The following is a 27,943-nucleotide window of genomic DNA, read 5'->3' as shown; positions in this document are numbered from 1 at the left end:
TGAAGGAACCCCTGTCACGGCTCAATAAGTTAAGACCTGGACCAGCCAGGACCCGATTTTATCGGTGGTAAATGGTTGCATCCTCAAAGGGGATTGGGGTCTGCCATACCTAAGCAAATGTGCGAGGAGGTCAAACCGTACATTCGTCGCAAGGACGAACTGTCTATTCAAGCAGATTGCATATTGTGGGGCAATCGCGTTGTAATGCCCAAAAAAGGGAGAGAGAAGTTCGTGCATGAGTTACACAGCACACATCCTGGTATAGTGATAATGATGGCAATCACCAGTTCCCATGTATGGTGGCCAGGAATTGATTCTGAGCTGGAAGCATGCATGCTTCAGTGCAACACTTGCATGCAGCTCAGCAAAGCACCAGCGGAATCGCTGCTGAGTCTGTGGTCGTGGCCATCCAAACCTTGGTCCAGGATTCATGTAGATTTTGCAGGTCCCTTCCTGGGCAAGATGTTTTTAGTCGTGGTGGACGCTTATTCGAAGTGGATAGAATGCATAATCATGTCATCCAGCACGTCCACAGCAACCATAGAGAATCTCAATGTCATGTTCATGACACACGGTCTGCCTGACATAGTGGTGAGCGACAATGGGTCGTGCTTCACCAGTCAGGAGTTTGTGAAACTTAATGGCATAAAACATGTAACGTCAGTACTGTTCAAGCCTGCGCCCAACGGGCAAGCTGAACATGCAGTACAAATTATCAAGCAAAGCATGAGGAGAGTAATCCAAGTGTCACTGCAGACCCGCTTGTCCTGCATACTGCTGAGTTACAGGACAAGACCCCACACACTCTCAGGGGTCTTGCCTGCTGAACTCATGAAAAAAGGTCTTAAGATCAAGTTATATCTGGTACACCCGGATTTAAATAATCACGTTGAATACAGAAGACAAAGTCAACAAGGATACCACGATTGCCAACTGTGTCACACGAGATTTCTGTTAATGATCCTGTATATGTGTTGAACTATGGTCAGGGCCCCAAATGGACTGGTATGGTCATGGCCAAAGAGTGCAACAGAGTATTCGTTATTAAGCTCAAGAATGGGCAAACTTGCAGGAAAAATATGAATCAGACAAAGCTGAGGCACACAGATGAGTCAGAACAGTCGGACGAAGAAACCATCGACGACCGACCAACCTACCAGCAGTCTTCAGAGGACTCGAGGGTCATCAGTGAACCCAGAATTTCCATCACGGACCTGTTCAATAAAAATGGACTTGCAATTCCTGACATGGCCACTACCACCCCCAACAAGTCAGTCATCCAGCCATCAGCTACAGCAGACCCCGCACACTCAGCCAAGACTGGAATCGAACTGAGACGGTCAACCCAGGAGCGCAAAGCACCCGACCGTCTCAATCTGTGAAAGACTGTGATAAGATCTCGGAGGTGGGGGTATTGTCATGTATGTACATTCTGTTTGTAGCCACCAGATGGCGTCATTGTTGGAGGCCACAGAGCAGCACGCACATGGTGCTGCTTAGGTATAAAACGCCAGCCATTTTGAGAATCAGGCACTTTGGGCCTAAATAAAGCAGAGCCAAGGTTGTACCTTGCTTAGTTAAACAGTACTCAGTTTGAACTTTTATTGCATACATGTCAACAATGGATGTTTTTTATGTTACTATAGTAAAATGAAAAACTGACTATAGCTGTGGTTCTATGCCTCTACTTATAATTCCCCATGTGCACCAGCTCAACCTTCCCACTACCTGTGTAGACCATTTAGCTGCCTCCCTAGTGTCAGACTACTTGCCTGATAGCAGAGGCTGGATATAATGATAATGTTGAACGAATTCCTGGCAAAAGTCAGTTGATGCAGAGTCAGATAACTCCTTCAAAAAGGAGTTGGGTAACTTCTTAATTCCCCAGCCTCCCCCATTTGTTGGTTGCATCTATGACTGGGAACTTCCTTGGAACTGCTCTTGCTCTGCCTCTGTAACTTAGAAACATAGAACATAAAAACATGGAAATTTACAGCACAGAAAGAGGACGTTTCGGTCCATCGTGTCATCGCCAGCTGACAAAGAGCCGCACGGCCCTCGGTCAGCAGACCTGAAGGTTACACATAAACCTTCGAACAATGGCGAAAAGGCAAAGAGCACCCAGCCCAATCAATCCGCCTCACACAACTGCGACATCCCTTCTACTGAAACATTCTACGCTCTACCCCAACTGGAGCCATGTGATCTCCTGGGAGAGGCAAAAACCAGATTAAAAACCCAGGCCAATTTAGGGAGAAAAAAATCTGGAGAAATTCCTCTCCGACCTATCCAGGTGATCGAAACTAGTCCAGGAGATCACCATGGCTGTATTCGATTCTCTGCAGTACTTAGCATTATATCTGTGCTGGCCAACAAAAGGTTATCCAGTCTAATTCCAATTACCAGCTCTAGGTCCGTAACTCTGCAGGTTACGGCACTTTAAGTGCCCATCCAACCTTCTCTTAAACTGGAAACCCTGTTTACATGCATAAACAAGGTTCCCATTGCGCTTCTGATGACGCTACAATGGCAGATTGGGTGCAGCTCTGAGGAAATTCCTGACCTATATCTACCTCCATTCTACTACAGATAATAGGACATTTTGGAGATTGGCACAGCCCTGCTTCCGAGCAGCATTCTTTGGTTTCCTCTTGCACCACTAAATATCAGCACCAGCTCGAAAGAGCCAGATGCAATAAGGGCTTTATTGAATGGGCTAGCTGGATAGACAAAAGAAGAAGACACTAAAGGGAGGGAAGATCAGAGGCTGATGCATTGGGATGGAATCAGAGTTAGACAACAAGTTGCATTTATTTGACAACTTTAATGGGAATTAGAGTTGAGGTTATTGGGATAAATAGACTGAGATCAAATACTCCATGACACAATAGTTCCGGTGATGCTGGGTCAGGTGATATTTCCTGTGAAGAGGATAGTGAATAGTGAAGATAAGAGGATGGATGAACTTTATACTTTTTCCTGGCACTCTTTGGAAATCAGTGAATATTTATAGAAAGAAAGACTTGGGTTTATACAGCATCTTTCACGATCACAGGATATCTCAAAGCGCTTTACAGCCAATGAAGTACTTTTGGAGTGTAGTCACTGTTTTAATGTAGGAAACGCGGCAACCAATTGCGCGCAGCAAGCTCCCACAAACAGCAATGTGATAATGACCAGATAATCTGTTTTTTTGTCATGTTGATTGAGGGATAAATATTGGCCAGGACACCGGGGATAACTCCCCTGCTCTTCTTTCAAATAGTATCATGGGATCTTTTATGTCCACCTTAGAGGGCAGACGGGGCCTCGATTTAATGTCTCATCCGAAAAACTGAGACGTTCCCTTTAGAAAGTTAAATAGGTGAGGTAATCCATGATGGGTTAAATGGTGCTGGATCTGTGGAATGAATGGGCTTGATGAGACACGTGATCTTTTCACATTCCATTATTTTGTTCTTTATGTTCTTTTTCTACTTAAACATGAGATGATATTAAATATAACAATTCAATCATTTGCTGTTGGAATATAAACATTTATTCCTATGGTGTTTTTCTTCCAGATTTGTTCGAAAATGGAGGAGCTGCCATGTTTAAAGTTGTGTCTTTTGACACACCAACAGGAGCAGTGCTTGCAGTTACCTTTGCAAGCAAAGTGAAAAGCAACTACCAGATTGATTGGAAGGCAGTGCAACGTGAACCCAAGGGAAGGATTCTTGTAACAGACATTGATCAATGCAAGTAGGTTTCCGAGAGACAAAAAAATTATTTTAAGTAGAGATGCTGAGTGTCACAGTCAGTTAGAACACTGCATTTTCACCTCTGAAGTTGGGTTGTCATCTAGTCCAGATGATGTAATGAATGTCATGGAATGAAAATAATATTTAGCTGTCAATTTCAAAAGATAATAAGTAAAATTAATTTGCAAACTGGAGTCCAAAAACCACAATACAAAAATAACCAAAATTGCTCAGAGACTATCGGTATGATTGAGGAGAGCATCACGATTACGTGGACTCGGAAGACTCCTTTGTGACTGCTGCAAGGGCCATCACGACACATTTCACCACTGAAGTGTTTTGTTCTGTGTAACAAGATCTACCTTTAACACAACAGCTTTACCACCTCCTCCCTGACTTCCAAATAAAGGGATATTCCCTCAATTTACTTCTAATTCTACAATGTGACAACACATCAGCCCTCTCTGCCCCTACATAAGTATGCCAATAATCATCATGTGCATCAATAAGTCAGTAGAGGTTTTTAAGATTATGAAAGGGTTTGACAGGGTAGGCATGGAGAAGATGTTTCCACGCCTGGGATAGACCAAAAATAGGGGCCATAGATGTAAGCTATTCGCTAATAAATCCAATAGGGAATTCAGGAGAGTGGTTAGAATGTGGATCTCGACACCACAAGGAACAGTTGAGGCAAATAGCATAAATGTATTTATGGAAAGCTTGATGAATACATGAGTGAGAAAGGAATAGAAGGTTATACAGGCACAGCATCCCGAATCCGGAACCCTCGGGACCGAGGCCGTTCCTGATTTTGCATTTTGTCGGATTTTGGAACGTCTTTCTGACGTCACGAATCCGGAAACACCCGAGCCCAGGTTCGGGTATTTCCGGATTTCGGAACGTCAGAAGGGGGTGGGGGGGAGGAGGGAGGTGGGGGAGTGCTCGTCGATGAGCTGTTCGGATCGCCGGGTGGGGTCCCGCTGCCATGGAGTTGTTTGGGCGGGGCCCCGCTGACGTGGAGTTGTTTGGGCGGGGCCCCCCCCCACCTGCCGCTGAAATGTTCGCGTGGGGCCCCCACCGCCGAAGACCTGATCGGGGGGGGCCGCCGCCAAGGAAGTGTTCGGGCGGGGCCCCGCTGCCATGGGGGAGTTCCTTGTCTGGACCGAGGTAGGTAGGGTCGGCAGCAGAGGTAAAGGGGAGGGAGGGGGGCCGGGACGAAGTTGGGCCAGGGCAAGGTCAGGCCCCGCAAATTCGGGGCGGGCGAAGTCGTGGTGGGTGAAGTCGGGCCGAGGCGGGGGGAGTCCGGATATCGGAACATTTTCTGGTTTCCGGACAATCCTGCCACGGATGGCCCGGTGTCCGGATTCTGGAACATTCTGGGTTCCGGAACTCCGGATTTTAGAGGTTGAACCTGTACCGATAGGGTTAGATGAAGTAGGGTGGGAGGAAGCTTGTGAGAAACATAACAACCAGTATAGACCAGTTGGACCAAATGACCTTTTTCTGTGCTGTACATTCTATGCAATTCTGTGAATAACTTCATCATTACTCAACATTATCTAATTGCCCCCTTCCGCACCCCCCCCCCCCCCCCCCCCCCCCATCCCATGAAAATATCTGAGCTGGTGCATGGAAGTGAAGAAGCAAATTATACAGGGGTTGAGTTGGATGGAGTACGGACAATAGAACATGGGGCAGGAGGTCAGTGCAGGAAATCATGGGTGGGCTTGAGTCTGATTTGATCTCGCTCCTCATCATCCTCCTCATCATCATTCCCCCTCTTTATCATTACCATAGTTAACAAAGAGATACTAACCCTGTAAAAGAAAGTTTGACACATACTTGGGGTTGGGTCAGGCTTGAGTTTTGTTGAGACCTTGTAGATGTCTCACTGCCCATGGGTAGTTTCGTAGCACAAGTTGTCTTTAGGATCAGGGCAACCATTCAGGACTTGAAAGAAGCAGCACAGCTCTTCCTCCACATGTTGATTTTTATGGTCCCCTTGATTGAGACCACACTTTTTGGGGTAGTTGCTTTCCAACTTTAAAAACACCTCAGGAAGTGATTGACACTACTTTCAACCAATGTCTTTGCTGTGGCTCAGTTATGCAGGTTTTCACAGTGATCAGTCTTTCTTTAGTAATGACCATGAGGTGTGAATCAGCAATCCTTTTACTCCAGCCTGTCGGGAGTCAATTTTACCCTTTTTGTACAAATCTTTGGGCTCAATTTTCCCCAGTTATCTGTGCCATTTTTTTGGCATGCGCCGCTTTTATTGACCTAAATTTAAAATATCCAAGTTTCCCTAAAGTTTCTGTGCCAGCGTAACTCAGTTAGTTACGATTTTTTTAGGTTAGTTTTTTTTTTGCGTCGTGGTAGGTGTGTAACCTGATGTCTGTGCCGGATTTTCAGATTTATGCAAGTTTGGCCAACTTACATTTTTCCGAGGACGGCGTATGTGACCACTCCCAAAAAACCTTCTGGGCACTTAAGAAAAACCAGCTCACATTAAAAAATTGGCGCAGAAAGATGTCATTGTTTTTATGCAAAGTTTTAGAGGGAGTCAAGGAGACATTAAATATGCATCGTGCGGCTTATTTTTTTCAAACTTAAAACGGAGAAAATGGAAGTCTAATGCAATTCTTTAATTTTATATTTTTTTCAAAGTGCCACGCCACGACCGAACGTCTCCTCACCAGGCTCGAGGGTCGGAGCGTCAGCCGGCAGAATTGCTCCCTCGCCCGGACACGGGCTCGGCGCTCGGCTTCAAAAGAAGCCCGGGGGAGGTGGAAGCCGAACTGAAGGCATGAGAAGCCTTGCACTATGCAGAAGCTTCATAAGAAGCCTGGGAAGGGTGGGGGGGAGGTGGAAGCCGAACTGAAGGCATGAGGAGCCTTGCACTATGCAGAAGCTTCGAAAGAAGCCCAGGGGGGTGAGTGTTTGCCGAGCCCCTGTGTCCGGGCGAGGAAGCGATTCTGCCGGCCGATGGGGTGGTACTTTGAAAAATATCTAAAATTAAAGAATTGCATTAGACTTTGTTGCCCCAAATGCCCTCATTGAATGCCTAGCTTCCTGGTCTAAGCAAGCCAATTGCGCATGCGCAGACCAGGGTGTGGTCCATACTAGGGCGTCGACCTTTGGGAAAGAGAGAGGAGAGAAGCTTTAACTCCTTGCCCTGCTGTTTTGAGCTTCTTGCAAAGGTACAATTTAATTATGGGGCAATATTGACAATGCCATACCTCGTGCAAGCCTTCTGCATGATGGTGCTGCGGAGGAAACGATTGATTCAACGTCATTGCATGAGGAACCTCCAAACACGTAGGATGATACACAGGAGGCCTTACCCACGTCGAGTATATCGAGACAGGCATTCATACCTGAACCTGAGTGATGCAGACTGTGTTTCCGCAAAGAAGTTGTAACCGAGATCTGTGAGTTAATAAAAGCAGACCTGCAATCTAGAAGCATCAGGAGGATTGCTTTATCAGTTGAAGTGAAGGTTACAGCTGTACTTTCATTCTTTGCACCTGGATCATTCCAGGCCACAACTGGGGATGTCTCTGCCATTTCTCAACATGCAACACATTTCTGTATTCAGCAGATGACTGCTGCACTATATGCCCAGAGGAGTGACTATATAAAATTCCCCATGACCGCCCAGGCAATGCGTGAAAGGACTGTGGGCTTCTCCAGGATTACTGGCTTCCCAAAGGTACAGGGCTGCATTGATTATACCCACATTGCCTTGTGAGCACCTTTTGGAGGATTCCGAGATATACAGGAACAGAAAAGGCTTCCATTCTGTTAATGTGCAGCTCGTGTGTGACGACATGCATAGCATCATGTCAGTTGATGCGAGATCCCCTGGGAGTACCCATGATGTGTTCATCCTATGCGAGAGCGCTATATCTACCATGTTTCAGTAGCAGCCAGAAGGGCAGAGCTGGCTGCTGAAAGACAAAGGGTATGGCCTCGCCACTTGGCTCATGATGCCCCTAAGCGTAACCCAGACGGAAGTTGACTGAGAATACAACATGTCGCACATTGCGACGCGCAACATACTAGAGAGGACCATTGGCATCTTGAAACAGCGTTTCCGATGCCTGGACCATTCTGGAGGCTACTTGCAATATTCCCCTGAGATTGTCGGTCAGTTCACTGTTGTGTGCTGCATGCTGCATAACTTAGCCATCATGAGACAGCAGCAGCTGGTAGTAGAAGATCCACCGGAGGTGAGAGTGGCTGATGATGAGGAGGGAAGATGCAGATGACGAGAAGGAGGACGAGGAACCCAGAACACGACGGCAGAGGAGGGCGGGCCATCATGCCCCTTCAACGATTGCTCGAGCCTTGCGCCAGCAGCTCATCCGTGAACGCTTTGCTGCCTGACGGCTCAGTGGCAACTATTCCAAATGGACCATGTTTACTGTTTGGACCTGTTCCATAATGTTGTGTTGTGTTAATGGGACAAATAATGGAAATGATTTAGTTATAATTTAAAATATATTTTATTCAAAAGTTTAACACTTGTTTGTACTTACTAAAATATTTTTATTAAAGTTATCAAACTTTAAAGTTTTCAGTTAAGATCACTTACAAACTTTAAGATCACTTGTGGGCAAGACTTTCCACTTCACATCGCCCAAATATGGCCGATCTATTGCCCAAAATGGATCTCTATCGCCCATTTTGAGGAAAAAGTGGAAACTAGGCCAGAAATATTGCTGAAAAAATAGGCCCCCAAGTTTCGTCTCACTTCGCCGAACTGATCGTCGAGCTGATCGCCCACCTAAGGCCCATCCCAACTTTCGGCACATCGCCGGCACAAGGCCGGGCGGATGTAAGGCCAAAAACATCGCTGAGAAATAGTTGTTTTTCCCGGGCCTTACAGAAGGGAATGGGCATTGCAGGCGCCATTTTGAAGATCGGAGGAAGGGTGGAGACAGCCAAAAATACATGTTCTATGGTTGTGACTGATTTATGGGTCCTGTATAGATAGATCTGCTCAGATTTTTAAATATTCTTGATAGTATTTCAGTGGATTCGGCATTTTTTATGGAATACATTATAGAAACATAGAAAATAGGTGCTGGAGTAGGCCATTCGGTCCTTCGAGCCTGCACCACCATTCAATACGATCATGGCTGATGATTCACCTCAGTACCCCTTTCCTGCTTTCTCTCCATCCCCCTTGATCCCTTCAGCCGTAAGGGCCATATATAAAGTAGTTTATAGATTAAAAATAATTATTGATAGTGATGGGGCCTATGCTTTCTGCGCAATTACTCGTAACTGCTCACAATCTGGTTTCTGAAAGGATCAATCGAAGAGATGGCAGAGAAATGCGGAGACAGAGGAGGCGAGCGTACAGCCAACGAAGGTACAAAGAAACGCAATCTTACCTCAACTTGACAGAAAACGCGTGTCTAAGGAGGCTACGCTTCTGGAAGGGGGTCATCGATAAGATCTGCCAGCTCATCAAGGGGGATCTTCAACCTTCCAGCACCATCAGAACCGCACTGACCATTGAGGATAAGGTCACTGCTGCCCTAGCCTTCTACGCATCGGGATCTTTTCAGGCTTCAGCTGGCGACATCTATCATACCTCTCAGCATGCCACACACTGCCACATTCGACAGGTGACTGAAGCCCTTTACGCTCGCAGGATGGACTTTATAAGCTTCCCTATGACCAGGGTGCCATGTATCTCACACTACTGTACATAACTGTATCTTACCATGCTATACATGACTGTAGCTAGAGATGACGTGTAACCACTAGCTTACCTTACCACCAGGGATGCACTTGCAGGAGACACTGAATATCTGTCCCAGACAGGTATATAAGGACAGGTCTCAAGCAAGTGTGGCATTCGAGAGCTGTGTAATAAAGGTGCAGGTCCTGAGTGACCTTGACTTCAGCATGTGCCTCGTGTGAGTTTGTACTGCAGGGACAGGACTTTACAGTGGCGACGAGGATGGGATGATGTTCACGCCATGTCGTCAGAGGAACGGACCTCCTGCTCAACAGTCCTAATTGAACATCTCTTTCAGCCAGGTATGGGCACCTTCAAAGGGGCTAAAGTCAAAATCTACATCACACAGGATGCTAGACTGGTCCATCACAAGGCTAGAGCTGTGCCCTATGTGATGAGGGAAAAGATTGAACATGAACTGGACAGGCTTCTGCGGGAAGGCATTATCTCACCTGTGGAATTTAGCGACTGGGCAAGTCCCATCGTCCCAGTCATGAAGCCTGATGGATCCGTACGAATCTGTGGGGACTACAAATCTACCATAAACAGAGTCTCCCTACAGGAACAATACCTGCTGCCCAGAGCGGAGGACTTATTTGCCACATTGGCTGGAGGAAAACTTTTCTCAAAACTAGATCTCACATCTGCGTATATGACGCAAGAATTGACCGACGGGTCCAAGCTACTCACCACCAGCAACACACATCGAGGCCTTTTCATGTACAATCGATGCCCATTCGGCATCAGGTCGGCAGCTGCTATATTCCAGCGCAACATGGAGAGTCTGCTCAAGTCCATCCCGGGGACGGTTGTATTTCAAGACGACATACTTATCACGGGCAGGGACACCGACTCCCATCTCTGCAATTTGGAGGAAGTACTAAAGCGGTTGGATCGGATAGGCCTAAGAGTTAAGAAATCCAGGTGCCTGTTTCTTGCGACCGAGGTTGAATTTTTGGGCAAAAGAATTGCCGCTGATGGAATCCGCCCAACAGAGTCCAAAACCAAAGCAATTCGCCTGGCATCCAAGCCCCGGAATCTCTCAGAACTGCGTGCCTTTCTCGGGCTACTCAGTTACTTTGGGAACTTTATGCAGAACTTAAGCACGCTGCTGGAGCCTCTCCATGTGCTACTCAGAAAGGGGTGCGATTGGTTTTGGGGGGACGCCCAGGAACGTGCCTTCAATAAGGCATGCAACTTTCTGTGTTCCAACAGTGTTTTGGCTTTCTTTGACTCAGGTAAAAAGCTAGTTCTCACATGTGATGCGTCAGCGTACGGGGTCGGGTGCATTTTACAACATGTCATTATTGCAGGTAAATTACAACCCATAGCTTATGCCTCCAGGTCACTTTCGCGGGCGGAGCGTGGGTACGGAATGGTGGAGAAGGAGGCGCTCGCATGCGTGTACGGTGTCAAAAAGATGCACAAATACCTTTTCGGGGCCAAGTTTGCGTTAGAAACCGACCACAAGCCCCTCACGTCCCTACTATCCGAGAGCAAGGCAATAAACGCCAATGCCTCGGCGCGCATTCAACGGTGGGCACTCATGCTGGCGTCCTATGACTACACCATAAGGCACAGACCAGGCACAGACAACTGTGCCGACGCGCTTAGCAGGCTACCCCTGGCGACCACGGAAGGGTCTGATGAACAGGACTGAGATGGTCATGGCAATCAATGCCTTTGAATCCACAGGTTCGCCCATGATGGCTCGCCAAATCAGAGCCTGGACGACCAGCGACCCCACGTTATCCCTATTAAAAAGATGTGTCTTAACTGGTGACTGGACAGAAGCTCGCGATGCCTGCCCCGAGGAGATCAAACCTTTCCATAGGCGCATGCATGAGCTGTCACTACAAGCAGACTGCCTGATGTGGGGCAGCCGAGTAGTTATGCCTCTGCGAGGCAAAGAGGCATTTGTCCGGGAGCTCCACCGCGAGCACCCGGAGATTGTTCTCATGAAGGCCATAGCCAGATCCCACGTCTGGTGGCCTGGCATTGACGCGGACTTGGAGCTCTGCGTCCGACGGTGCACCATTTGTGCCCAACTCAGTAATGCCCCCAGGGAGGCCCCCCTGATCCCCTGGCCCACCAAACCGTGGTCGCGGGTGCATGTAGACTATGCGGGCCCATTCATGGGCAAAATGTTCCTCATAGTTGTAGATGCATTTTCAAAGTGGATTGAATGCACCATTTTAAACTCGAGCACCACCTCCACCACTGTGGAGAGCCTTGAAACCATGTCGCAATGTACGGCATTCCTGACATATTGGTCAGTGATAATGGTCCGTGCTTCACCAGCGCAGAATTCCAAGATTTTATGAGTGACAACGGCATAAATCACGTTAGGACGGCACCGTTCAAGCCGGTCTCCAATGGCCTGGCGGAGCGAGCAGTGCAGATCATTAAACAAGGCACAAGGCATGCTCAAAATCCAAGGTCCCACGCTGCAGGGCCGCCTGTCGCGACTGCTGCTGGCATACAGATCTCGTCCGCATTCATTGACTGGAGTTCCCCCCGCGCAACTATTAATGAAACGGACCTTAAAAACAAGGCTGTCATTAATCCTCCCAGACATTTACATTTATAGTTGAGCAAAAGTTGCATTTGCGGAGAGTTACGTTTCTGCCTTGCCTGCAGTGGCCATGCATTTTCATTAATGCTTAAGTTATGTAAATTATTGTAACAGTAATACAAAGCTCAAGTAATGCAGAACAATTGTTAAAATGCTATGCTTTTTGTTGCAATGAGAGAAGGCACAACACTTGTGAAACTCAACAAAAAATGTTATTTAACAAAACGAAGTATTAAATCTCAGCGCCCTCCCCCTCCCCCTCACCCAACACACCCTCCCCCCAACCCAAACAGCAGTGAACGAACAAACTTTTAAACAATTAACATTTTATTAGAAAAACCAACCCACCTCCCTACCTGCAGCCACGTTTCTCTCCAAGTCCTTTCCCACCCCGTGTTTTAATACCACCCTCCCGTTTTGGTCTACGCAGACTGGGACGAAGCTGGTGTGCAGTGGGCAACGGCAAGACTTCCTGCCGTGGTGGAGGTGACAGAGTGGAAGGCAAAGCCTGAGGCTTGTCTTCCGAGTCAGGAAGAACTGTATCCTCCGTACTTGCCTGAGTGCTAGGGGTCGCACTCTGAGCTGACATGACACCTTGGGGTGCAGCGCCGTGTTCAGCCAGCAATGCATGCCGGAGGGCATTGGTTGCAGCAGTCTGCTCCCGAATCCCCTCCAAGGTCTGCCATGCTAACTCTGTTTGGATGGTAGACCAGTTGGAGAAGTTTGTGTTGAACTGGCTCCAGTTCGTGGAGAACTGGCTCCAGTTCGTGGAGAACTCATGGAACCCCTGGATAAGATCGCGACCTATTGCGACCGTCTCCTTGCACAGGGAAATCAAGCACTCCGTCTGCCCGTCCGAGGTAGGCGATTGCTTACCTCGCTGACCCGACCTCCGTGGGGTCGTCATGTGCAATATTTTGCGCCTTGGCGTCAACAGCTGCACACCGCTTGGTCCCGGTGCCTCATCGCTCTCAATAGAGATGGCCGCAGGTTCTTTCCCCCCACGTCAGAATCCTCCTTGTGCTGGAGCTCCTGCTCCTCGTCATCCTCCAGCTCCAGCTCTTACTCCTCATACTCCATCTCATAATCAGGTGCCTCCTGCTCCACCGATTTTGAAGGTGACCTTGCTGGTGTCGTCTGCACCTCTATCAGTGTATCAGGTTGCCCTTAAAAACACACATGATGACATTTTTACATAGCTCATTAAGACATAACGATGAACATTACCAAGAGCCATTACATATCAATACTTTTCTCTCTCCCAGAAAGCTGTAACTGCTGCAATCCCTGCTTCATATGCCTTGCTTCTTATGCATGCATTAACTGATGTCATCATTTGTACATTATATATTTTATATTTTAATTGCAGGACATTAGATCGGTTACATACTTAAGTTATTGATACTGTTTTTAATGCAGTGCGACAAATTACAAATTACAAATTACTCACGAGATGCATGGCTGGGTTCAGCCAGACCATGGGTGGTGGCCGAGCGGCTTTCACGACCAACCAGCGCGACCACACGCTCCTCGATGTTAATCAAAGGCTGCAGCTGAGCAATGCCGTCCCCCGTCTGCCTTTGCTCCGCATTATTGATCGATATCTTCTTCTGCAAACGAACAAAGAGCATGGCATGACAAGTGTTGTTATTTAGTACAATAATGAATGTCCAGTTTGAATTAAATGCGGCGATTCACTGCTCTATTTAAAATTTGCATGCAAAAGTAAAACAACATATTTAATTTTTTAATTATTATTTGCAATTTACTGTTAACATGGTTTAACTAAAATGTTCAAGATCGGCATGCAACGCAGGGGATGCATTGCTCTATTAGAAATTTGCATGCATCAGTAAAATATAAAATATAAACAGTAAAACATTAAACATAAAATATTAAATGCAACTTACTCTTGCTGATGCCACTAAGCTCTCCCAGCGTTTCTGCACTGGTCACCACCCCTCGCCTCATGGGATGCCGAGGACACCACCGCAGCAATCTCCGCCCATATTCCCTTATAAGCACAGTGTGGGGGCTTGCCATGTACACCCATTGTTAAATTGGACCATCGGGAATGGACCACGCTCACCTGGGCTTCACTGGCCTCGGTACTAAAAGCTTTGACTCTTTTCCTTTCAGAATCTTCGGTCATTTTGTATATTATATTAGATAAATATATTAGACAATAATTATTTTCCTGTTCTGCTCTGCTCTGCAAAAACACAATCTCATACACTCTTGCTGAAGTTTTCCTTCTCTCTTTGAATCTCCTCTCACTCCAACCACCCCCTCTGCCTTCTGAGCATGTGTGGTGATCCCTGACCTCCCGAAACGCGGTAAAGCCATTTGGCCGGAAAAAAAAATCTCTCACATGCGCACAAGGCAGTTGCTAAGGAAGCTTTCGGTGGGCGAAAGTGGCTTTGCCGAAAATGAGATCACCCATTCCAAGTGGAAAATCGCAACAAAAAAAAATAGGCCATGTACCAGTGATCAGTAAGGGTGAGACGTCCTCCATCGCTGGAACAAGGCCCATTTTTTTCAGCGATGTCCACCTAGTGGAAAGTCTAGCCCACAAACTTTTAAACGTAAATTTACATCACTTACAAAAAACTTTTAATTTGAAAATAGTTACAACAGTAACAACAATAATAATAATAACAGCAGCAAAGATAGGCTGTACTCATCTCTTCTCCACCTTATTTTAAGACCGCCTGCTGCACTTGATCTTATTGACCAAGGCAGTGGCACAGCGTTTCTCGGGTTAGTACCAAGCTTATTCTTTCCAACATCTCGGCTAATGCACACTTCTTGATGGGGAAGCGTGGGCAGGCGGTAATGTGGAAGGCCTGGCTTGGGCCTCTTCAGAGGCTGGTCTGGGGATTGGAGTGGGAGTGGCAGTTGATTCTGTCAATGGCTGCGGGGTCTGGGCGTGTTCCCTTATTGCAGCAGCTAACTCCGACATTCCCTCCCTCATGTGCCCGGACAGTGTTCCCATTTCTCGTGAGAGTGTTGTTACTTCCCCCAACAGTCCTGATACCTCATCACCCACCCCACTGATGGTGTCCAGGAGTGACCGCGTAAGGTCAATGTTCTCCGCACTCATTGCCATCATTTGAACCACATCTGTTCAATCCTGCACCTCAAGGCGATCGCAGTCGAACGCTCCTTCCCCTCCTCACCCTGGGTGTGGCTCGCTGCATCTCACTGGGACCTGCAGCCATGGACAGTGGGGCCCTGAGTGTGCCTCGCTGCATCCCATTGGGACCTGCAGCCTTGGACGGTGGGGCCCTGGGTGTGCCTCGCTGCACCCTACTGGAATACCCAACCTCGGACTGTGAGAAACCATGGAATGTCCCAACACTTGTACCACTCAGCAAAGTGCCTGGCACCTCAATGGGCGGCACCTGCACCTCCTCCAGAATGAGTACAACAGTGTGGGCTTCATCCATCAGCTCTCCCTCACCCCCATACTCTTGGTCTAGAAGGTGGGATTGGAAGATGTTCTCTTCAGGCTCGTCCGCATCTGAATCATCTTCTGCATCGGCTTCAGCCTTGTCGGGGTTGGCCTCAAATTCTGCAAAATATAACAGAACAGACAAATGGTTAGCAGCAGAGGAGGGGGCAGGGTGGCATAAGTAGGCATACACAATGCAGGCAGCAGGCTCATTTGAAGGACCACAATGAATGATAGCACATTGCATCAACTGCAGCGTAGCTGACAGAGATATTCCCATGAACCGAAGCATGGCTAGCCCATGCAGAACTTAACATTTAGCAAAGCCAGATTGTGGAATTTGCAGGACTTACCCTCTCCCTTGATTGTGGGCCCAGCTTGTGCAGTGGTGGTTGCTTTTCTCCAGACAGGACCGATCAACGCAACGACCCTGTCTTCCAAGGGTGTCAGTGGGTGCCGGGCTTCCTCCTGTTCGATTTGTTTCCCTTTTGTTGTGTGCCACCTTCCTCTGGAAAGATGAAAATATAACTTTTGAAAGAGGGTGTCTTTCTGCTGGGTGGGACATATACAGATTGTCACACTTACAATTGCAATTCCAGTGAATAAATTAAAATATTATTTACACTAACTACTGGAGCAAAGTCTTGCCACTTTTTGCACTCGCCTCTAGACCTCGGGGTGGTCACCATTGCACAGTAATCTTCTGCAAGTTGGTTCCAGCATTTCTTAATTTCTTTTGGTGAAACTTTTATGTGACCTTTGCTGATGTCCAGCTCGTGCCATCTGGTCTCAATTACATTACCTAGTGCCTCCACTTAATCCTGTGAGAAATACTTGGTCCTTGAGCCGAGTTGCCTATTGTATTGCAGCTCCGATTTTTCCAATGAGAATTAAAGTTCTCACACACAACTGGCTCTTTTTAAAAATGCAGACCAGGAGGTGTACTGGGCATGCGCGCCCATAGCAGTCACGTAAAAAAACTTTTTTTTTTCGCGCATGAACAGAAGGGGTGGGGGGGTGGGCATTATTTTTTCGGCACAGACATCAGGCTCCATCCCCCGAATCTAAAGGACAGGCTGCGCGGCGCCAATTTCAAAAAATAGAATGGGGAAAGTTGCTAGTTATTTTTTTGGAGTAGTCGGGGCCAAAAAAAGGGTGTAACTCTTACAATACGCCAAATAACGGCAGTGGGGAAAATTGAGCCCATTGTTTTATTTTTTTTACTACAAGAGTGTTTTGGCGCCGAGGGGGGACAAGGAAGCAAAGGGAAAGTGTTTAATGTATTACCTTGCCTCTCTGGTGAGGTCATTGAATTTCTTCTGGCATTGGTTTACAGTTCTGCGGGTGAGCACTTTGGCACTCAGTACCAGTGCCACTTCCTTCCAGGGGGCATGAGTGACTTCTATCTTGTTTACTTCTGTGGCCATCATGTAGTCTGTGTCTCCTGATGTCACTTTTCTCAATGAAGGCTTAACGGTATGAGTGGCATCATCTTCTGTACCTGTGTGCCATTTCCAGCTACCTTGTTTGACTGTGTGTGTGCACCACCTGCTCCTGTACTTGACATTCATGCAAAGTTTAAGAAGATTGATGAGACATAGTGAAATTAGCTGAGAGTCAAGAGAGCGAGCCTATCACTGCTTCTTCCTTACCTGCTTTTCTCATATAGAAACAGGAGTAGGCCATTCAGCCCCTCGAGCCTACTCTGCCATTCAATGAGATCACGGCTGCTCTGTGACATAACTCCATATACCCGCCTTTGGCCCATAATCCCTTAAGACCTTTGGTTGACAGAAAGCTATCAATCTCCGATTTAAATTAACAATTGATCTAGCATCAATTGCCATTTGCGGAAGAGATTTCCAAACTTCTACCATCCTTTGTGTGTAAAGGTGTTTCCTAATTTCACTCCTGAAAGGTCTGGCTTTAATTTTTAGACTATGCCCCAAGTCCTAGAATCCCCAACCAGTGGAAATAGCTTCTCTCTATCCTATCTGTTTCCATTTGATCAGATCACCCCATAACCTTCTAAATTCTAGGGAATACAACTCTAATTTGTATAATCTTTCCTTGCAAAAACCTACTCTGCACTACCTCCAGGGCCAGTATGTGTGCTGCTGAAGATGGCTCACAGTACTCCAGGTGTGGTCTCACCAGAGTTTTGTACAGCTGCAGCATAACTTGTATCCCCTTGTATTCTAATCCTCTTGATATAAAGCCCAGCATTAGCCTTTTTGATCATTGTCTGTACCTGTTAATGACATTTTAATGATCTATGTACCTGGACCCCCCCGACCCCCACAGGTCTCTCTGCACCTCCACTTCTTTTAGCCTTTCACCATTTAGAAAGTACCCTGTTCTATCCTTTTTTAGGTTCAAAGTGGATGACCTCACATTTGCTTCCATTGAAATCCATGTGCCACAGTTTTGCCCATTCACTTAATCTGTCGATATACCTTTGTAATTTTCTGCTTCCATCTACACTGTGTACAATTCCACCTATCTTTGTGTCATCGGCAAATTTGGATATATGTCTTTCTATGCCATCATCTAAGTCGTTAATAAATACATTGAATAGTTGAGGCCCCAACACAGGTCCTTGCAGGACTCCACTTATCACCTGTTAATTTGAGTATCTACCCATTGGGCTGGATTTCTGGCTGATTTGTGTTCTGTTTAGCACTGGGGCTAGGTGCAAAAACAATTTTTTTTTTGGCGTGAAATGAGACGCGCAAGATTTTGCACCCGGGCGGAATTGTCGGCAATGGTTTTGTGGTGGCGCTAAAACTTAGCGCCTGCCTGCTATTTTCACTGTTTGGATGACGTAAATCGTCGTGCATTGCTGCGCTCGTGCCCCGGGTGGAACTTGCGAGCATATTGCCCGATTTAGCGCCCGCCCGGGAACCCGCCAACAAAATGCAATCGGACCCCGGGCGCACCAGGCGCTAACGGTGCCATCTTGGAAACGGAGGAGAAAGTCGGAGTTCTGAGTGATTAAAAGCATTGGGAGAAGAATGCTGTGTTACTGCATATTTTTGATTGTGAAGTTTGTGAGTTTATAGTTTTTAAGGACATTTTAAAAGATGGGGGCCATACTATGTCAGCCATTAATCCTGGCTGCTATATTTATACAGCATCGAGCTGGAAGAAAGCTTATTGATAATTTTCAACGTAATCGAAGAGGTCACAGATGTATGGAGAAGAGGCCTTACCACCCCACAAGTTTACAGGGAACATCACTCATACCTGCAGCCCTCTGAGGCACAATGCGTTAGAAGGCTGCACTTCCGAAAAGAAGTGCTGACAGATATGCCAACTCATACAGGCAGACCTGCAGCCTACCAGTGGTAACAGGACTGCACTGCCCGTTGAGATGAAGGTGACTGCGGCACTTGCTTTCTATGCTTCTGGCTCCTTTCAGACATCAGCGGGAGACATATACTCCATCTCGCAGCATGCTACACATTGCTGCATTCGCCAGTTGACTGCTGCACTGTACGTGTTATGTATGTAAACATTACCAATGTGTAAGACTTGCCACCAGGGGGTGCACCTGTGGGAGACCCAAGGGTCATCTGCACACCCTGGGCAAGCAGGTATAAAAGGCAGTCCACCATGTTTCTTCCTCACTCTGGAGTTACGTTAAACAAACCAAGGTCACAACTATTTGAGCTTACAATATGCAGTCTTGTGGAGTTATTCTGAACATAACAATTGGCGACGAATGACAGATCACAAACTTTCACACGGTTATGGCTGCCGTTGGTATTCTTGAGAGATTTGTTGAGGGTGATGTTTGGGAAGCCTTCGTTGAGCGATTTGACCAGTACTTCGTGGCCAACGAACTGGAAAAGGAAGAAACCGTGGTTAAGCACAGGGCGATTCTCCTCACCGTTTGCGGGTCCACGATATATGGCCTGATCAAAAATCTGTTGGCAGCAACAAAGCCAACGGAGGAGTCATATGAAGAGTTGTGCTCGCTGGTTCGGGAACACCTCAAGCCGAAGGAGAGCATCTTGATGGCCAGGTATCGCTTTTATACGCACCATCGCTCCGAGTGCCAGGACGAGGCGAGCTATGTCGCCGACCTAAGACACCTTGCGGGACCGTGTGTATTTGCTGGATTTTTGGGGGCAGTGTTGCGGGACTTTTTCATGCTTGGAATCGGCCACGAGGGAATTCTTTGCAAACTGCTGCCTGCCGAATCCCTGCATCTGAGCAAGGCCATAACAACAGCCCAGACTTTTATCTCCACGAACGAAAGCACTAAACAGATCATTGCAGTATCGAAGCTCACCGGCAAGTACTGTGCATAAAATAACGCCTTCAGCAGGCAGAACTGTACATGGCAGGGCCTACACGCTCGCAGACCTAGGATGACTCCGAGTCCGCCGTGGGGCGTGAATGCGAATCCATTAGCACCATGTTGGCGCTGCGGGGGTAATCATCGAGCCCATTAATGTCGATTCAAGCACTACGTGTCCAAGGGCTGTGGAACAATGAGGCACCTCCAGCGAATGTGCAAATGTGCTGCGACTCACCATGTGGCTGAAGAGGAAGTGTATGGGGTACACACCTTCACCACCAAAAGCCCTCCGATAATGCTAAAAGTCAAATTAAACAGCAATCCAGTTTCCATGGAATTGGACACGGCGGGGGGGGGGCGGCAACCAGTCAATTATGAGCTAGAACGCTTTTGAGAAACTGGGGCAACAAGGCACAAAGGCCAAAACTAAGCTCCGTCCACACCAAGATGCGCACTTACACCAAAGAGCTCATACCAGTCATTGGTAGTGCAGCAGTGAAGGTATCGTACGATAGAGCTGTGCATGATTTACCACTATGGATTGTACCAGGCAATGGCCCAACGCTGTTCGGCAGAAGCTGGCTCGGAAATATCCGATGAAACTGGGACGACATCAAAGCACTGTCTTTGGTGGATGACGCCTTGTGCGCCCAACTGCTAAACAAATTCCCGTCGTTATTCGAGCCAGGTCTCGGCAACTTCACAGGCACCAAAGTGCAGATCCATCTAGTTCCTGATGCATGACCCATTCATCACAAGGCCCGAGCGGTTCCATACATGATGCGAGAGAACGTCGAGATCGAGCTGGACAGACTTCAACGCGAGGGGATCATATCGCCAGTCGAGTTCAACGAGTGGGCCAGTCCAATTGTTCCGGTGTTGAAAAGCGATGGGACGGTCAGAATCTGCGGGGACTACAAGGTAGCGATCAACCGAGTCTCGTTACAGGACCAGTACCCACTACCCAAAGCGGATTACCTGTTCGCAATGCTAGTAGGGGGGAAGTCGTTCACCAAGCTGGATCTAACCTCTGATTACATGACACAGGAGCTAGCTGAACCTTCGAAAAAATTGACGTGCATCAACATGCACAAAGGACTGTTCATATACCACAGATGCCCCTTTGGGATTCGTTCGGCTGCGGCCATCTTCCAGAGGAACATGGAGAGTCTGCTGAAATCGTTTCCGCGCACCGTGGTGTTTCAAGATGACTGGCCGCAACACCACCAAACACTTGCACAACCTGGAAGAGGTTCTCAAGTGACTGGACAGAGTGGGACTCAGGCTGTGAAACGCTCCAAGTGTGTTTTCCTGGCGCCAGAGGTCGAATTTCTGGGGAGAAAGATTGCGGCGGACGGCATCAGAACCACGGACTCCAAGACGGAGGCCATCAAGAATGCACCCAGACCACAGAATGTGACGGAGCTGCGTTCGTTCCTGGGACTCCTCAACTATTTTAGTAACTTTCTACCGGGGTTGAGCACTTTGCTGGAACTATTGCATTTATTGCTACGCAAGGATGACGACTGGGTTTGGGGTAAATCTCAAGAGACAGCCTTTAACAAGACCAGAAACCTGCTATGTTCTAACAAGTTACTTGTATTTTATGACCCGTGTAAACATTTAGTACTAGTTTGTGATTCATCTTCCTACGGGGTCGGTTGTGTGTTATAGCAAATCAATGGGTCAGGCAAACTGCGACCGGTTGCATATGCACCCAGAAGCTTATCCAAGGCTGAAAGAGCCGACAGTATGGTTGAGAAAGAAGCATTAGCATGCGTATATGGGGTTAAGAAAATGCACCAATACCTATTTGGACTCTGGTTCGAGCTTGAAATCGACCACAAGCCGCTCATTTTCCTGTTCCCAGAAAGCAAAGGTATTAACACCAATGCTTCGTCCCACATCCAAAGATGGGCACTAACGTTATCTGCGTAAGACTATGTAATCCGCCACAGATCAGACACTGAACTGTGCTGATGCCCTCAGTCGGCTACCATTGCCCACCACCGGGGTGGAAATGGTGCAACCCGCAGACTTGCTTCTTGTAATGGATGCTTTTGAGAGCGAGGGGTCACCCGTCATGGCTCGTCGGATCAGGACTTGGACTAGCCAGGACCCTGTGCTAACAATAGTAAAAAGCTGTGTCCTCAATGGGAGCTGGTCGACGGTTCCAGGGAAATGCAAGACGAAATTAAGCCATTCCACCGACGCAAGGATGAAATGTCCATCCATTTGGACTGTCTCCTATGGAGGAATCGTGTTACTTTGCCAAAAAAAAGGCAGGGAAACATTTATACGCGACCTTCACAGTACCCACCCATGCATAGTCATGATGAAGACGATCGCCAGGTCGCACGTTTGATGGCCCGGCATTGACGGAATTGGAGTCATGCGTACACCAATGCAACACTTGCTCACAGTTGAGCAATGCACCAAGGGAGGCCCTACTGAGTCTGTGGTCATGGCCTTCCAAACCGTGGTCCAGGGTCCACGTAGATTTTGCTGGCCCCTTTCTCGGAAAGATGTTCCTAGTAGCAGTGGACGCTTACTCTAAATGGATTGAATGTATAATAATGTCGTCATGTACGTCCACTGCCACCATTGAAAGCCTCCGGGCCATATTCGCCACCCATGGTTTGCCCGACGTCCTTGTTAGTGACAATGGACCATGTTTCATCAGCTTGGAATTCAACGAGTTCATGACCCGCAATGGCATCAAGCATGTCAGGTCTGCGCCGTTTAAGCCCGCATCCAATGGTCAAGCAGAACGGGCAGTCCAAACCATCAAGCAGAGCTTGAAATGCGTGACGGATGGTTCCCTGCAGACCCAGTTATCTTGGATTCTACTCCGCTACCGCACACGACCCCACTCGCTGACTGGGAGTCGCCCGGCAGAATTGCTAATGAAGAGAGCACTCAAAACCAGGCTTTCCTTAGTCCACCCAGATCTCAATGATCATATAAAAACCCGGCGTCACCGGCATAACGTGTACCACGATCGCGCGGCTGTATCGCGTGACATTGAGGTTAATAACCCTGTGTTTGTTCTTAATTACGGTCATGGTTCCAAATGGGTAGCTGGCACTGTGTTAGCCAAGGAGGGGAATAGAGTGTTTGTTGTCAAACTTTTGAATGGACAAACGTGCAGAAAGCACTTGGATCAGACCAAACTGCGGTTCACTGACAACCAAGAACAGTTGAAGAGGACACTACCATCAATGATCCACCCACACACACCCGACCAGCAATCAACATCGCGGTCAACCACGAGGGTGAACCCATCATGCTCGACAGTTCGATCAGACCAGCCACACCGCAGTGCAGCAATGATCCGACCAATTCACCCATGCCAGGACTTCAACAAAGGTGATCAACCCAGGAACGCAGAGCCCCGGATCGCCTCAACTTGTAAATAACTTGTATCTAAGACTTTGGGGGGAATGATGTTATGTATGTAAACATTAACAATGTGTAAGACTTGCCACCAGGGGGCGCACCTGTGGGAGATCCAAGGGTCACCTGCACACCCTGGGCAAGCAGGTATAAAAGGCAGTCTACCATGCTGCTTCCTCACTCTGGAGTTACATTAAAGAGACCAAGGTCACAATAGTTTGAGCTTACAATATACAGTCTCATGGAGTTATTCTGAACATAACAGTACGCACGCAGGATGGACTTCATAAACTTCCCAATGGCCAAGGAGACCCAAAATGAGAGGGCTGTTGGTTTTGGACGATTTGCTGGCTTCCCCAAGGTTCAGGGTGCCCTTGACTGTATGCACATCGCCCTCCAGAGGTTTACTGAAACTCAAAGGGATTCCACTTCATGAATCTACAGATTGTCTGCGACCATGCTCAGCGCATCATGGCAGTCAATACCCAATATCCAGGGAGCATTCATGATTCTTTCATCTTGCGTGAGAGCAACGTCTCACGCATGTTCCAGTGTCAACCACAAGGCCAGAGCTGGATGCTGGGGGAAAAATGTTACGGCCTCGCCACCTGGCTCATGCACGCTACTAGTCCCAGGAGCCTCGGAGGTCTCAAACCCCGAGAAAGTTACATCATCGTCCTCAGACGAGGTGATTGCCAGTGGCAAACAAGGGATAGATTGCATCTGCCCCGGGGTCTGCTGATCTCTGAACTCGTCCTCTTCCTTCTCCTCCTTCACACGATGGTCTGACGTGGAAGGTTGATTTGAGGGATGCTGTGGCTGGTTATCTGGAAGTAGAAAGTAACAGACGAGTGGTTAGCAGCAGGGTAGGGGGCAGGGGTGAAGGTCGCATAGCACAGGCTCATTTGAAGGACCGCCGCTACTCCATTATATCTAGTCCAGAAACACTGCATCACATTGCCCCAACCCTAGTCCAGAGACACTGCATCATGTTGCCTCAACCCTAGTCCACAGGCACTGCATCACATTGCCTCAACCCATCCCAGAGAGTGTGCAGGACTTGCCCTCAATATCCATTAGCAGTTGCCCGACCTGAGACGCCGATGAGGCCTGCTTCACTTCTCGAGGTCGGTGAGTGGCAGGGTCTGAGGAGGACCGCCGCCTGTCATCACCTGCTCGCGGCGGTTATGGGACTTCTTTGCATGCAAAGATGACCAAAAATCCAGCCCATTATCCCAACGCTGTCTCCTGTCGCTCTTAACCAGGTCAATAATTTTCTCTCAATTCCGTGGGCTTAGTTAACAGTTTCTTCTGTGGGACTTCATCAAATGCCTTCTGGAAGTCCATATAAATAACATCCAGAAATTCCCCTGTCCACTACTTTAGTCACCTCTTCAAAATATTCTATCAGGTTTGTCAGGTATGATCTACCTTTCACAAATCCATGCTGACTCTTTCTGATTCAGTCACCCTAATTATAGACTCTAGCAATTTCCCGACAACAGATGTTAGGCTAACTGGTCTATAATTCCCTGGTTTCCCTCTCATCATTTTTAAATAGCGGAGTGATGTGTGCAATTTTCCAATCTAAAGGAACGTTTCCTGAATTGAGAGAACTTTGGAAGGTCATTGTTAGGGCATCTGTAATATACTCATTTACTTCCTTTAAAATACGGGATGGAAACAATCTGGTCCTGGGGATTAGTCACTCTTTAGTGCCATTATTTTCTTCAGTATTGTTATTTTACTTACATTGACTCCTGACCCCATGAAGTCTCATGGCTTCAGGACAAGCATGGGCAAGGAAACTGATTACCACCTACCGCCCTCCCTCAACTGATGAATCAGTATTCCTCATTGTTAAAGACCACTTAGAAGAAGCACTGAGAGTAGCAAGGGGACTTCAATGTCCATCAACAGACTGGGCCTGCAGCAAGTGGTGAGAGAACTGACACGAGGGAAAAACCTACTTTGACCTCATCCTCACTAATCTACCTGTCGCAGATGCATCTGTCCATGAAAGCATTGTGACCACTGCACAGTCATGTGGAGACAAAGTTCCATCTTCATACTGAGGACACCAACAATCGTGTTGTGTGGCACGACCACCGTGCTAAATGGGATAGATTCGGAACTTAACTAGCAGCTCAAAACTGGGCATCCGTGAGGCGCTGTGGGCCATCAGCAGCAGCAGAATTGAATTCCATCTGTAACCTCATGGCCCGGCATATCCCTCACTCTACCATTACCATCAAGCCAGGGGACCAACCCTGGTTCAATGAGGAGTGTAGAAGAGCATGCCAGGAGCAGCTCTAGACAAAATGAGGTGCCAACCTGGGGAAGCTGCAACATAGGACTATATGCATGCTAAAAAGCAGAAGTTGCATGCCATAGACCGGGCTAAGCGATCCCACAATCAACAGATCAGATCAAAGCTCTGCAGTCCTGCCACATCCAGTCACGAATGGTGGTGGACCATTAAACAATTAATTGGAAGAGGAGGCTCCATGAATGTCCCCATGTTCAATAATGGTGGAGTCCAGCTCGTGAGTGCACAAGACAAGGCTGAAGCGTTTGCAACCATCTTCAGCCAGAAGTGTCGAGTGAATAATCCATATCAGCCTCCTCATTAGGTCCCCACAATCACGATAGTCTTCAGCCAATCCGATTTACTCCGCATGATATCAAGAAGCAGAAGAGCACACTGGATACAGCAAAGGCTACGGGCCCCGACAACAACCCGGCTGTCATGCAGAATTAGCCGTGCCTCTTGCCAAGCTGGTCCAGTACAGCTACAATACTGGTAACTATCCAACAATGTGGAAAACTGCCCATGTATGTTCTGTCCACAAAAAGTAGGACAAATCCAATTTGATCAATTACTACCCCATCAGTCTACTCTCAATCATTAACAAAGTGATGGTAGGTGTCGTCAACAGTGCTATCAAGTGGTACTTACTCACCAGTAACCTGCTCACCAATGCCCATTTTTGAGTTCCGCCAGGAACACCAAGCTTCTCATTACAGCTGTTGTGTATGCATAATGTATGTACTGTAACATTAGACCACTGAATGTATCTTCATACTGTATACACCATACCTGTACCACCAGAGGGTGCTATTGGTGGAGACCTAAGGGTCACCTGCACACTGCCGGTAACCAAGTATAAAAGGGAGCTCACCTCACTCAGGAGTTACAATAAATGAACTAAAGTCACAACAGTTCAAGTACAGTATCTTACCTCGTGGAATCATTACTAGAGTGCTTACATGCATAACAATTGGTGACGAGATTACGAATTTCCACGTGCAAAATGGCTAACCTAAGCAACTTTCAACAATTCGCTGATGGGGAAGATTGAGTTGCCTTTGTGGAAAGGCTCGAACACTTTTTTTCATCGCGAACAACCTGGCTGAAGACACACCGACCTCGCTGGCTGATGAGCGCAGAGCTATTCTGCTCAGCAGTTGTGGGCCCACTGTCCATGGCCTCGTCAGGGACCTGCTAGCCCCAGCAAAGACGACAACCAAAACTTATGCGGAGCTCGTAACAATAATACAGGAACAGCTCAAACCTAGAGAGCATCCTCACAGCCAGACACCGGTTCTACACCCACCGGCGGCCTGAAGGCCAAGAAATCGCAAAATATGCTGCAGACCTGAGACGAATGGCTGCTCTCTGCACACACTATGGTCACCCTGCAGAAGGCAATTAAAGTAAGCCAGGCATTCATGATTTTGGCCTGCGATTCCAAGAGGATGATGACTCTTAACCCGACAAGTACAGTAAACGGAATGGCGCCTTTCAGAGGCAAGGCTGCTACCCCGAGTCCCGCAAGGGTCAAGGATGTCTCGGAGCGGGTGCAGGACATTCTAAAAAGGGAGGGAGAACAGCCAGTTGTCGTGGTGCACATTGGTACCAACGACATAGGTAAAAAAAGGGATGAGGTTCTACGAAACGAATTTAAAGAGCTAGGAGCTAAATTAAAAAGTAGGACCTCAAAAGTAGTAATCTCGGGATTGCTACCAGTGCCATGTGCTAGTCAGAGTAGGAATCGCAGGATAGCGCAGATGAATGCGTGGCTTGAGCAGTGGTGCAGCAGGGAGGGATTCAAATTCCTGGGGCATTGGAACCGGTTCTGGGGGAGATGGGACCAGTACAAACCGGACGGTCTGTACCTGGGCAGGACCGGAACCAATGTCCGAGGGGGAGGGTTTGCTAGTGCTGTTGGGGAGGAGTTAAAGTAATATGGCAGGGGGATGGGAACCAATACAGGGAGTCAGAGGGAAACAAAAAGGAGGCAAAAGCAAAAGACAGAAAGGAGATGAGAAAAAGTGGAGGGCAGGGAAACCCAAGGCAAAGAACAAAAAGGGCCACTGTACAGCAAAATTCTAAAAGGACAAAGGGTGTTAAAAAAACAAGCCTGAAGGCTTTGTGTCTTAATGCAAGGAGTATCCGCAATAAGGTGGATGAATTAACTGTGCAAATAGATGTTAACAAATATGATGTGATTGGGATTACGGAGACGTGGCTCCAGGATGATCAGGGCTGGGAACTCAACATCCAGGGGTATTCAACATTCAGGAAGGATAGAATAAAAGGAAAAGGAGGTGGGATAGCATTGCTGGTTAAGGAGGAGATTAATGCAATAGTTAGGAAGGACATTAGCTTGGATGATGTGGAATCTATATGGGTAGAGCTGCAGGACACCAAAGG

The 27,943-nt window shown here is 47.6% G+C and overlaps 1 protein-coding gene across 9 annotated transcripts in view; it reads left to right on the top strand.

The window, feature by feature from the left end:
• Window positions 1-27,943, top strand: part of LOC139268562 (uncharacterized) — a 612,984-nt gene that overhangs the window by 386,286 nt on the left and 198,755 nt on the right. For all 9 annotated transcript variants that reach the window (XM_070886894.1, XM_070886891.1, XM_070886893.1 and 6 more), the window contains one exon: window positions 3,564-3,741. In XM_070886894.1, the coding sequence (XP_070742995.1) occupies window positions 3,564-3,741 (178 nt within the window). The remainder of the gene's footprint in view (window positions 1-3,563; window positions 3,742-27,943) is intronic.

This window comes from Pristiophorus japonicus, chromosome 8 (assembly GCF_044704955.1).
Source record: "Pristiophorus japonicus isolate sPriJap1 chromosome 8, sPriJap1.hap1, whole genome shotgun sequence".
Classification (NCBI taxonomy): Eukaryota; Metazoa; Chordata; class Chondrichthyes; family Pristiophoridae; genus Pristiophorus; species Pristiophorus japonicus.
This window is presented reverse-complemented; position numbering and strand designations above follow the sequence as displayed.